The 12,891-nt window shown below is 36.4% G+C and overlaps 1 protein-coding gene across 1 annotated transcript in view; it reads right to left on the bottom strand.

Moving 5' to 3' along the window:
- Positions 1-690: 690 nt before the first annotated feature.
- The window catches only part of clpxb (caseinolytic mitochondrial matrix peptidase chaperone subunit Xb), a 40,909-nt gene continuing 28,708 nt past the window's right edge, over positions 691-12,891 (bottom strand). The window contains exons 10-15 of the mRNA XM_039681985.2: positions 7,589-7,677; positions 5,278-5,442; positions 4,897-5,199; positions 4,725-4,817; positions 4,541-4,647; positions 691-1,341 (exon numbers count right to left, since the gene is read on the bottom strand). Of these exons, the coding sequence (XP_039537919.2) occupies positions 1,269-1,341; positions 4,541-4,647; positions 4,725-4,817; positions 4,897-5,199; positions 5,278-5,442; positions 7,589-7,677 (830 nt within the window). The 3' untranslated portion in view covers positions 691-1,268. The remainder of the gene's footprint in view (positions 1,342-4,540; positions 4,648-4,724; positions 4,818-4,896; positions 5,200-5,277; positions 5,443-7,588; positions 7,678-12,891) is intronic.

Consider the following 12,891-nt stretch of genomic DNA (forward strand, 5'->3'; position numbering starts at 1 on the left):
TTGAAGTGCTTTCACTTCAGTAATAATCTGCTGATTGTTTTCTTTAAAACAAGACCAAAGCATTCTTGAATTACAACCATTTAAGTTTGGATTTAATGTCAATTATCAAAAAGGTATCAAAAGGGTTAAGGAGCATTATGTGTGTAATTACATAAAACCATTAATTTGACAAGTATAGCATGACAACCATGCAACCTTTTTTTGTTTTGTTAATACATGTACAAAACGGCCAGTTTACCTATTCAGTCTGTCTCATGGTAATACTATGATGTCTTTTTTAAGCCTATGTTCATAATAAAATTTCCAATATGAATTTAACTTGAATTATTGAATTATTTGAATTGGCAATCCCCCAAAACATAATTCTAGTGATGTGTCTCTATGCTGCCACCCTGGGGACAATGAAGGAGGAATATGATATGAATACCTCAAAGAAAAACAAAAGAATTCAGAGAACTTGTTTTCTTTCATTGTTCTTTAGGGCATTTCCAAAGTAATGCATGCGACAGTCGTTATCTCAAAGGATTTGGTTTCTGTTATTAAAAAGGAAATAAACAGTGGGCTGAAAAATGAGAACATAAGAACACGTTTGATTTGTGTACAAAGAGTTAAACAGAAACCAAAACGAGATTTCAGTAGACAATATAGAACAGAAAACGAAAAACGACGACCACTGCATAGAAAACGAGAGCAACTTCTGTCAAGTTTATTATCACATTGTTTTTGTTCAGTTATTAAGTTAATAGTTGTCTCAAAATGGAAAAACCTAAAAGTAGATGTACGTAACACTGTACACTGTAGAACTGAACGGGATAAAACAAAGGCAGACGAGGATCACATGTGCGAGATCACTGAGCTAGAGTGTGTCCTGCTGAAACAAGACCAATGTCATGGCTGTATTAGCCATCGAAAAATACTAAAATTAAAAATTTGAAATTTCACATAATCTGAATAGTTCCATTAGAATGTTCACACGCCAAAAAAAAGCAAGAAATCCGCAATTAACATAATAATTCTTTAGACAGATCATAAAATAAGCTAGAGCTTTACTATGTTAGTGTATTTGTATTTTATTTTAAATAACACTTTCCTCTTTAGGTGATTAAATGCACCATATTAAATGGTAATAAGTGTTCTTTAAACTGGTTATCAATGTGCTGTCATTTAAAAAATCTACAAACCCCGCTCTCTGTCTAGGCCCGGCTCATCATGATGGCATTTACGGTCTTGAGCAATAATGACATGATGCTGAAGCGATAGCTTTATGTTCAGTTGTTGGCGGCGTCAGCATGCCTGATCCAGGTGTCTTCCTCAAACTCTTCCTCTGTTTCTTTGGGAGCTCTAGTTTAAAAATACACAAACATCAACGTTTATTTTACAAAAACTGATATCAATGTTCATTCACTTGCTTCTAAAATAAACTATTAAGTCAAAAATTGAGTCAAAAGAGTCGAGTTGACAAATAACAGAATCATTCAGTTTGTTCATGCTTCAGTTTTGTGGATGAATGAATGAATTATAGAAGTTACAGACCTACAAAGTGATTTGAAGAACTAAAAAGAATATAACTGATAAAAAAAAAATGTTAATCGAGTAGGGCTGACCCCATTTCTAGCCCTTCATTTAAGCCATTAGTCGACTAATCTCACATTTCTATTCATGTAATTACTTAAATATATACTGGGGGGGGGGGGGGGGGGGGGCGGGGGCGGGGGGAGGATGAATGTGCCCATGAATGCCCATGAACATGAATGTGTCGGGAAAAAAAAAAGCAAGGAGACATTTCAATTATTTATTAATAAACTAGTGTATTCTAAGTCAGTGTCGGCTGAAAAGATGAAGTTGACGACGCCGACTCACCATCTCCTTTCATACGGATTTCATAATTCGTGTTCGATGTGAATTGATTGGTTTTAAAGGGGTCATGAACTGGCTTTTTAAATTTTTTTATATTGTCATCTGAGGTCAACTTATGACGTTCGCTTGGTTTTTACATGAAAAAAAACATCAAAATGAATAAGTAATAAGCTATTTTCTACCCTAGTTTTGAGCCTAGCTCAAAAACACTCCATTTTTATGGGCGTCTCGCACTTGGAAGTAAACGCCCACTGCTGTGATTGGATAACAGTTTTGAATATTATAATGAGTTTCACTCGTCAGTGCATATTTATTGCTCGGTAGCTCGATCCGGTTTGTCATCACGAGGTAGGCATCTATGTTATTTAGCTATGCGTGTAATGTGCGAATCGGTGGGCGGGGCTAAACCGACCATGTTGAAGTAGGCGTTGATCTTCTTCTGCGGGGGTGGGGTTTTATCCTCTTTGACGTCATAGTTCCCCACTTTGAAAAATGGACTTTTATTGGACTAACCAGGATGTTTTTGAGGTCATGGATGACAGGCGAACGTTTGGATTCGACATACTGTAATTTCCACAAGGTGATTAACCTATTTCCTGTGGAGTTTTTTCCCTGTGACTAACTGACTAATAAAATTTTGTTTGACGAAGCCTCTTCTCGTGTAGTAGCGACTATTAGGGGGCAGCCCGAATTCATTGCTGTATCTTTTCATGGAACATTGCTAGGAATGTTTGGGTGAAATACTCCTTATATGGTAAATGTTAGTGTAGTGAATAACAAGTTGAATTAACCCTCAGGTGCTCTTCGGTCATTTCTGACCGAAAAAATTTATGTTTTGAAATCACAGCTTCATCGCAATGTTACGAAACTTGGTGACTTTTATGGCATTGGGTGTGTGAACACACAAAAAAATTGAGGTCATGATCCAAACATGCTAAGTCACACTTGTGCTCTTCGGTCAAAAATGACCGACCATAGGAAATGAATGGGAAATTGACAAAAACTTTGAGAATTTTTGTGTGTACAATCTACAAATCGGCCACGATGCAGAAAAAAAGTGCTCAGCATTGAAGGGGTGACACTCTAAAACATCAAGAGTGCAAAACAGACATACCCACACACTAACACACACACATTTATACACAAAAACACCAATAAATTGTGATTAAAAAATCTGTTTTGAATTTCTAAAAAATCACTGCTGCATCAGAAAATTACGAAACTTCGTGACTTTTATGGCAACATGTATGTGAACACACAAAAAAATTGAGGTCATGATTCGAGCACTTTAAGTGGTCGTAAAAAAATGAGATACACTTCTGCTCTTCTGTCAAACATGACCGACCATAGGAAATGAATGGGAAATTGACAAAAAAAACAATCTACAACTTCAAACTACAATTTGCAATCTACAAATTGGCCATGATGCAGAAAAAAGTGCTCAACAATGAAGGGGCGACACTCTAAAACATCAAGATTGTGATATTGACACTCACAAACAGACGCACACACGCACAAATAAACACACACCTATATATTTGTTACGGTTCAGTGACACAAATAGACATGCTCATTAAATATTATTTTACATAAAGTGTTATAATTGAATGAATTGCATTGTTTTTTTTTGTGTTTTTTGTACAAATTCAGAATTAAAAAAAAAAATGTGTATAAACTTTGCTTCCTAGCATTCTCTTTCTAACACAATGTTTAGGTTTGACTGTAATCATAATGCAAAAACTAACACTTTAAATCACTATTAAAAAAAAAAAAATCTAAAACTTGATAAGAAATAGTCTTTGAGATTGTTTAAATATATGTTGAAATCCACCTATAACAAAAAAAAAAAAAATAAGTAAACGTGTCCATGAACAGCTGGGGAATTCACATGCCTCTCCATAGAGAACTGTACATTTCATCTAGTGGTTACAACATGGTTCTACGCTTTCTCTCCATACTCTTACCAGATGGCGCTAATCTGCCTTCAAAAATTTTTTTTTGGAAGGCCTAGTCTCTATTTTAACCTAAAATACTGCTTAAAAAAAATAAAATAAAAAATGTATATATAAAAAAAAGTTTGTATTATTTTCAATGGCAAAAATGGACCATAAATATTGCATAAATATTAATAAGTAACATCAAATTGGCTCAAAATACAAAATTAAAAAGAAAAAATATAACTGAACAAAAATAAATTGCATTGGTTTTACTGGGATGGAGAAAGTTTCATTTTTAGGTGTCCGGGAAGATAACAAGTGTGACTCCGAAACGAAGGCTAGTGATTACACCATGATTCTACGCTTTTTCTCTATACTGTAACTAGATGGTGCTAATTTTCTTCAAAAAATATTTTTTTTTTTCTGAAGGCCAAGACTCTATAGTATACTAAAATACTGCATTCATAATTAAAAAAAAAAAATATATATACATTTAGAAAAATATATATACTTTTCCATGGCAAAAATAAACCATAAATATTGCATAAATATTAATAAATTCAATCAAACTGTCTCAAAATACTAAATTAAAAAGAATAAATATTATAGAACAAAAATAAATTGCATTGGTTTTACTGGGATGGAGAAAGTTTCATTTTTAGGTATCCGGTCACTTTTGACCGGGAAGATAACAAGTGTGACTCCGAAACGAAGAGCACCTGAGGGTTAAAATGGTTTGGTTGTACCTTATGTAGCGTGGTTCACACTTTCCCTGGACCACCTCCTTAGTCAGTTCCACAGCAATGATGTCCGACTGAGGCACCTCAAACATGGGCTCCAGCAAGAGCTTCTCCTGAAGGACCAGAGAATACACACATCAGAGACGCCCGAACAACATTCAGAACTAAATGAATGTTTTCTGCTGTTTACCATGATGGAGCGGAGACCCCTGGCTCCTGTCTTCCGCTCCAGCGCAAAACGGGCAATCGCCCTTAATGCATCTGGGGTGACGTTCAGCTCACACTGGCAACAAATCATCAAACCAGAAGATAAATAACTAGATTTGAAAGTGTCCATAATGTCACGTGTGTGGTATACATACTTTATCCATACTGAAGAGGGCCTGATATTGAGGGACCACTGCGTTACGAGGCTCTGTAAGGATCTGCACCAGCATCTCCTCGTCCAGACTGTGCAGTGGGACCACCACAGGCAGACGGCCCACAAACTCTGGGATCATGCCGAACTCGATGAGGTCCCGCGCTTCAACGTGCTGCAGGAGCCGGTCCTTCTCCTCAATCTCCGCCATTGCGTCCACTTCATTCCCTGAGCTGTTGGCCAGATCTGCAGCCGCTGCCGCTCGACGCCCTTTGCCCATGTTAGAGGGCGTCCCAAAGCCGAGATACTGTAGGGCACAAGAAGAAACTAGAACACACTGAGAGACAAACAACCTGCAAATGTAATTGAACTGTAGAAAAATCACCTTTTCATTCTTCCTCCGGCTGATGATTCGGTCCAGGCCGTTGAACGCACCCGATGCCACAAACAGGATGTTGGTTGTGTCCACTTGCACTGTCTCTCCTCTCAACTTCCTGCTGTTCTTCTCTGGGACACTAATGACCGTTCCCTCAAGCAGTTTCAGCAAACCCTGCAGACACACACAAACTTCAACATGGACAACAATCACAGACATTACACAGCACAGAAGATATATTTCCGCTAGGCCTTTCTGTTGCTTGCCAGATTCTTCGGTCTTTGCTATTCTGCATTGGGCATCACTGGAGCTACTCTTACTCTGTGTCCTACTTCACAGGTCAATCCTTCCAGGTCACATCAGCTACAGTAGGCAACGAGGTACCTCAAGGTTCAGTTCTTGGTTCGCTTCTTTTTTTGTCAATATAACACAACACTGCTGGGAACATTCATTAAAGGAGAAGTTCACTTTTAAAAAAAAACTTTTGCTGATAATTGACTCACCCCAATGTCATCCAAGATGTCCATGTCTTTCTTTCTTCAGTCGAAAAGAAATTAAGAAATTAATTCCAGCATTTTCTCCATATAATGGACTTCAATGGGGACCAAACGGTTCAAGGTCCAAAAGACAGTTTCAGTGCAAACTGTTCAAAGGGCTTTAAACGATTCCAGACGATGAATAAGGGTCTTATCAAGTGAAACGATCGCTCATTTAATAAAAAATAAAAATAAAGTTTAAGTTTTATAAGCACAAATGGTCGCCTTGCTCTGTTCTGTGATGCGCGTTCGTGACTCTCCTGTTCGAACTCGATCATCAAAATGAATGAATCTTTTTCCAAGTCAATTCATTAATTTTGTTCGTTGTGTGAACCAAATTACTCGAAAAAAGATTAGTTCATTTTGATGAATGAGTTCGAACAGGAGAGTCACAGAACAGAGCAAGGCGACCATTTGTGCTTATAAAACTTAAACTTTGTTATTTATTTATTAAATGAGCGATCGTTTCGCTTGATAAGACCCTTATTCATCGTCTGGAATCGTTTAAAGCACTTTGAACAGTTTGCACTGAAACTCTCATTTGGACCTTGAACCGTTTGGTTCCCATTGAAGTCCATTATATGGAGAAAATCCTGGAATGTTTTCATCAAAAACCTTAATTTCTTTTCGACTGAAGAAAGAAAGATATGGACATCTTGGATGACATGGGGGTGAGTAAATTATCAGCAAAAGTTTTTTTTTTTTTTTTTTAATTGAACAACTCCTTTAAACTCATTTCACTGTTTGATATAAAATGCCCACATTGTCTGGATCCAGATTCCAGTAAAAGAGAAGCCCCATTAATTATTGATCATTTATTGATTTTTGGTAACACTTTATTTCGATAGTCCACTTTAGACATTCTACTAACTAAAGCAACTTTTCAACTACATGTCAACTAACTGTCATTAGAGTATTAGTAACTGTCTGCTAACACTTTATCTTGTTGGTCCCCTAACAGACATTCAACTGACTATAAGTAACTTGGCGACTACAAGTCAACTTATTCTCCTAACCCAAAGCCTAACACCTAACCATAACCAAACAGTCTACTGGCAGTCTATTATAATATACTAATATTCTAATGAGAATTAGTTGACACGCAGTTGAAAAGTTACTTATAATTAGTAGAACGTCTAAAGTAACTAATCGAAATAAAGTGTAACTTGTGTGTAAAAGTGTAATTTTCATATTAAAACCAGAAATGTACAAAGTTTCCAGAGACATGTAATTTTTCGGTCCACACTAAAAGTGTTTAGGACCAGTTCATCCAAAATGTCCCAAAAATTTCAAAGTTGGTACTAGAAAACCACTTTTTTTGACCTTCTTTGTTTAACCACAGTGGCTGTTTTAGTGTCATTGCCCACAACAAATGTGTTATATGCACGTTTACAGAAACAGTCGAGCAACTAAGACCAACTGAGATGAATTAACCCATTAAGCTACAGTTATATGGAAGAGAAATCCAACTGACCAACAACAATTTCTGTTGTTTATTTCGCTCGTAGCTCTTTAGATTTACATCTACACAATGTGATGAGTTAACCAATAGCTAAATAAATAAAAACAAAACTGCACACATTTTAGTACACTACTTTTATATCAGTAGTTGTTAAAAAAAAAAACCCATTCATTTATGTCTACGCAACATTCCTGACGTTGGTTCAGACAGTGACTCTGATAAGAGATTTCCAGCAGTGTGAAGTAGTTCAGTGGGTCAGTAACTGACGACATCATCATACAGCTTTGGGAGAGATGAATGTGTCTGAAATATAATCACGTACCTGCTGAACTCCTTCCCCCCCGACGTCTCTCAGCTGATGAATCCCAGGCACACTGCCGATCTTATCCACCTCATCCAGGAACACTATCCCTGCAGGAGACAAATCACAGACAAGCATTCCTTTTTAAAACCAAACGTTCACTTAGAAAGAGGAATCAACATGTTTCAGTGAAATTTAAAGGTCAAGCATGGAGGCGTTTTATATTAGTCAACTTCTGTTCCTCATAATGAAAGAATATGTCATTAAGTTTTTATATAGTGCGGCATTATTTTAGTGTGCTTGCTTCATTGGAAGGCAGAACATAAATGTACAATGTTATAAATGTATGTCATCAGTCTGGCTATCTTTAGCTCCATGAAACCATTCGTTACTACAGGGGGTTTAAGAAAAAAAAAAAATTCGATACACTCGAGTATCGCGATATTTTATTTTGCAATACTGTATTGATTTTCAGAAACTCAAGTGTATGTGAATATTCAAAAATATTCATGATAAGTGTAGAGCGGTTCATGTTTATTTTGTGTTTAAATCCCTACCACTAGATGGCTATGCATAGACGCACCACTAGCCTAACGTTTTGCTAGAAACAACGTAGCTATGGCTGAACCCTGTGTTTCCAGAGTAAAGAGGGCACTACCGATATCGACCGGAACCATGCAGTTTGTGAACTGTGTCTTTATAAGTTTGGCGTGCGATCATTCACAGTAGCCGCGCGTGAGTGTCGAGCAGGACCGTCGCGTGAGCAGCAGTCAAGCGGGGGTTTCGGCGGAGAGTCTATTTTTGCTGCGCTGCTCACGCTCAATTAAAGTGAAAGCACACTTTTGATGGACAAAAATAATATGATTTCACACAAAAAATAACCCAAACACTCAGCCTTTGCATGTCTAGTGTGTTTTAACAAGAACTGCAGTATGTCAGAGAAGAGAAACAAAGTCACGTTGAGCGCTGCCGTCCACTTCTGTCGAAAGTGCTGACTTGAAACTCTATTTTACTTTTTGTTTTGTGTTGATAGACCAAGTAAAAACGGAGATATGATCATTTAAACTTTATATAAAAAAATGTATGCGTACATTGACGCGTTCGTAAAAGAACGCAAGATGGGATGTGACAGACGTTGCATTTATTCTAATAACTTTGTCGGTTTTTTTTTAGTCATAAAACAAAATGGAGAAAAATGTGTGAATCTGCTGATTCTGCTCTTCAGGCTGGACATTTCACGGAGTAAAAGGAGGAGCCAACTGTGCAAAGACGCGAAAGTGAAAGGCAGGAGATTTACGGAGTAGACAAAGAGAGACACATATACGTTATATATATATATATATATATATAGAGAGAGAGAGAGAGAGAGAGAGAGAGAGAGAAATTATTGCTAGTTTGAGTAGATTTTGAGAGTAGTTTAGGAAGGAGTGGTGTAGATAGTTTAGGAGTAGTTTGGGTAGTTTAGGAGTGTAGATAGTTTAGCAGTAGTGTAGATAGTTTAGGAGCAGTGTAGATAGTTTAGGAGTAGTTTGGGTAGTGTAGATAGTTTAGGAGTAGTGTAGATAGTTTAGGAGTAGTGTAGATAGTTTAGGAGTAGTTTGGGTAGTTTAGGAGTAGTTTGGGTAGTTTAGGAGTAGTGTAGATAGTTTAGGAGTAGTGTAGATAGTTTAGGAGTAGTTTGGGTAGTTTAGGAGTAGTGTAGATAGTTTAGGAGTAGTTTGGGTAGTTTAGGAGTGTAGATAGTTTAGCAGTAGTGTAGATAGTTTAGGAGCAGTGTAGATAGTTTAGGAGTAGTTTGGGTAGTGTAGATAGTTTAGGAGTAGTTTGGGTAGTTTAGGAGTAGTTTGGGTAGTTTAGGAGTGTAGATAGTTTAGCAGTAGTGTAGATAGTTTAGGAGCAGTGTAGATAGTTTAGGAGTAGTTTAGGTAGTTTAGGAGTAGTTTGGGTAGTGTAGATAGTTTAGGAGTAGTGTAGATAGTTTAGGAGTAGTTTGGGTAGTTTAGGAGTAGTTTGGGTAGTTTAGGAGTGTAGATAGTTTAGGAGTAGTGTAGATAGTTTAGGAGTAGTGTAGATAGTTTAGGAGTAGTTTGGGTAGTTTAGGAGTAGTGTAGATAGTTTAGGAGTAGTTTGGGTAGTTTAGGAGTAGTGTAGATAGTTTAGGAGTAGTTTGGGTAGTTTAGGAGTAGTTTGGGTAGTTTAGGTAGTTTAGGAGTAGTGTAGATAGTTTAGGAGTAGTGTAGATAGTTTAGGAGTAGTTTGGGTAGTTTAGGAGTAGTTTGGGTAGTTTAGGAGTGTAGATAGTTTAGGAGTAGTGTAGATAGTTTAGGAGTAGTGTAGATAGTTTAGGAGTAGTTTGGGTAGTTTAGGAGTAGTGTAGATAGTTTAGGAGTAGTTTGGGTAGTTTAGGAGTAGTTTGGGTAGTTTAGGTAGTTTAGGAGTAGTGTAGATAGTTTAGGAGTAGTGTAGATAGTTTAGCAGTACTGTAGATAGTTTAGGAGCAGTGTAGATAGTTTAGGAGTAGTTTGGGTAGTTTAGGAGTAGTTTGGGTAGTTTAGGAGTAGTTTGGGTAGTTTAGGAGTGTAGATAGTTTAGGAGTAGTGTAGATAGTTTAGGAGTAGTGTAGATAGTTTAGGAGTAGTTTGGGTAGTTTAGGAGTAGTGTAGATAGTTTAGGAGTAGTTTGGGTAGTTTAGGAGTAGTGTAGATAGTTTAGGAGTAGTGTAGATAGTTTAGGAGTAGTTTGGGTAGTTTAGGAGTAGTTTGGGTAGTTTAGGAGTAGTGTAGATAGTTTAGGAGTAGTGTAGATAGTTTAGGAGTAGTTTGGGTAGTTTAGGAGTAGTGTAGATAGTTTAGGAGTAGTTTGGGTAGTTTAGGAGTAGTGTAGATAGTTTAGGGGTAGTTTGGGTAGTTTAGGAGTGTAGATAGTTTAGCAGTACTGTAGATAGTTTAGGAGCAGTGTAGATAGTTTAGGAGTAGTTTGGGTAGTTTAGGAGTAGTGTAGATAGTTTAGGAGTAGTGTAGATAGTTTAGGAGTAGTGTAGATAGTTTAGGAGTAGTGTAGATAGTTTAGCAGTACTGTAGATAGTTTAGGAGCAGTGTAGATAGTTTAGGAGTAGTTTGGGTAGTTTAGGAGTAGTGTAGATAGTTTAGGAGTAGTGTAGATAGTTTAGGAGTAGTTTGGGTAGTTTAGGAGTAGTGTAGATAGTTTAAGAGTAGTGTAGATAGTTTAGCAGTACTGTAGATAGTTTAGGAGCAGTGTAGATAGTTTAGGAGTAGTTTGGTTAGTTTAGGAGTAGTGTAGATAGTTTAGGAGTAGTGTAGATAGTTTAGGAGTAGTTTGGGTAGTTTAGGAGCAGTGTAGATAGTTTAGGAGTAGTTTGGGTAGTTTAAGAGTAGTGTAGATAGTTTAGGAGTAGTTTAGATAGTTTAGGAGTAGTTTGGGTAGTTTAGGAGTAGTGTAGATAGTTTAGGAGTAGTGTAGATAGTTTAGGAGTAGTGTAGATAGTTTAGGAGTAGTGTAGATAGTTTAGGAGCAGTGTAGATAGTTTAGGAGTAGTTTAGGAGTAGTGTAGATAGTTTAGGAGCAGTGTAGATAGTTTAGGAGCAGTGTAGATAGTTTATGAGTAGTTTGGGTAGTTTAGGAGTAAAGTAGATAGTTTAGGAGTACTGTAGATAGTTTAGGAGTAGTGTAGATAGTTTAGGAGTAGTGTACATAGTTTAGGAGTAGTTTAGGAGTAGTGTAGATAGTTTAGGAGTAGTGTAGATAGTTTAGGAGCAGTGTAGATAGTTTATGAGTAGTTTGGGTAGTTTAGGAGTAAAGTAGATAGTTTAGGAGTAGTGTAGATAGTTTAGGAGTAGTGTAGATAGTTTAGGAGCAGTGTAGATAGTTTAGGAGTAGTGTAGATAGTTTAGGAGTATTTTGGGTAGTTTAGGAGTAGATTAGATAAACTGTTTTGAGGAGTGGCACAGATATAAAAAACAACAACAACAAATAAACACACCTGATATTTGTTGTAAATATTTGAATGTATGGTTTAATTTTGTGTTAATTTGACCTTTTGTGTGGTATATTTGCACTATTGAGGAACCCCTCTTACTCAAGGAATGAAAGCCCTGTAATGTAGCTAGCTGTGTAATTGTACATGAAGTGTTTTGTAGTTTCCAAGCAAAAAAGAAAAGAAAAAAAAAAACGCCTATTGCCAAACCTGCTTTTTGCTGTATATAGTTTCATTTTATCTCAATTTGACCTTTTTTATGTTGTATTTGCACTATTTGGGAACCCTCATACTCTGGGAATGCAAGGCCTTAAATATAGCTCTCCGTATATTTGTGTGCACATTTTTTTAAAGTGGCAAAGCTAAAATGAATTAAAAAAGCCTATGGCTACCCTCGCTTTTTTGTAAATCATATTTTTTTGTATATAGCTTGATTATATCTGAATTTTACCTGTATATTTTGACATTTACAACTTGTGTTTACATTTGAAACCTTTTAAAATGCTTCATTGAGCATGTTTGTGTTTTTTGTGGTAGAAAAGCTATAATATTTCTATTCGGATTTTGTTTTTTTTTGTGCGATTTTGGGTCCAATATGTTGATACAGTACATCAAAGTGATAAACTAATTGTCTGGTCATATAGGTGATGTTGTGCTGAAAAAAATTATACCAAAAATTGGTATGGTAAACTTGTTTATGTCGCAAAATTAAAAATAAATAAATAAAAAAGTACTCAAAAAGGGCCAAAATAGCCCAAGACTCCGAAGGGTTAAACTTGTTTTTAATTATTCAGTTTGGGCTTTGAACAAACTTTAAGTCTATCAAGTTTATGACCAACTTCTAAAAACAAATTTAACAAAAGTTTTTGTAATGAACCTGTGAACCACAATCCCAAACTGATAGCTTGATTTTCTGAGTACTGAATCGTTTACCTAAAGTAAACTTGTTCGACTTTAATTCACATCATGTCTTTTTTTTTTTAAATATTACTTTTTACAGTCCTACTTAAAAAAAATAAAATAATCCCAATATATCGCCTGATGGACAGTATCAAAATATATTACAATATATTGAATCGTGACCCATGCATCGTGATACGTATCGTATTGCCAGATTATTGCCAATACACAGCCCTAAACGTATTTTATGGAATACCGGCACACATTGTTTAAATACCTTCTCCAAAGCTCACCAATTAAATCAGTTACTGACACAGATTCACGAAAATGACTAAAACACTGTATTATTCATGCCAGGCCAGTCGTTGATGTAAAGAAACACTACACACCTATAAACTGAACACGTAACATGCATGCGCAATTCTGTCAA

The sequence above is a fragment of the Pimephales promelas genome, chromosome 25 (assembly GCF_988280905.1).
Source record: "Pimephales promelas chromosome 25, fPimPro1.hap1.1, whole genome shotgun sequence".
NCBI classification, from domain to species: Eukaryota; Metazoa; Chordata; class Actinopteri; order Cypriniformes; family Leuciscidae; genus Pimephales; species Pimephales promelas.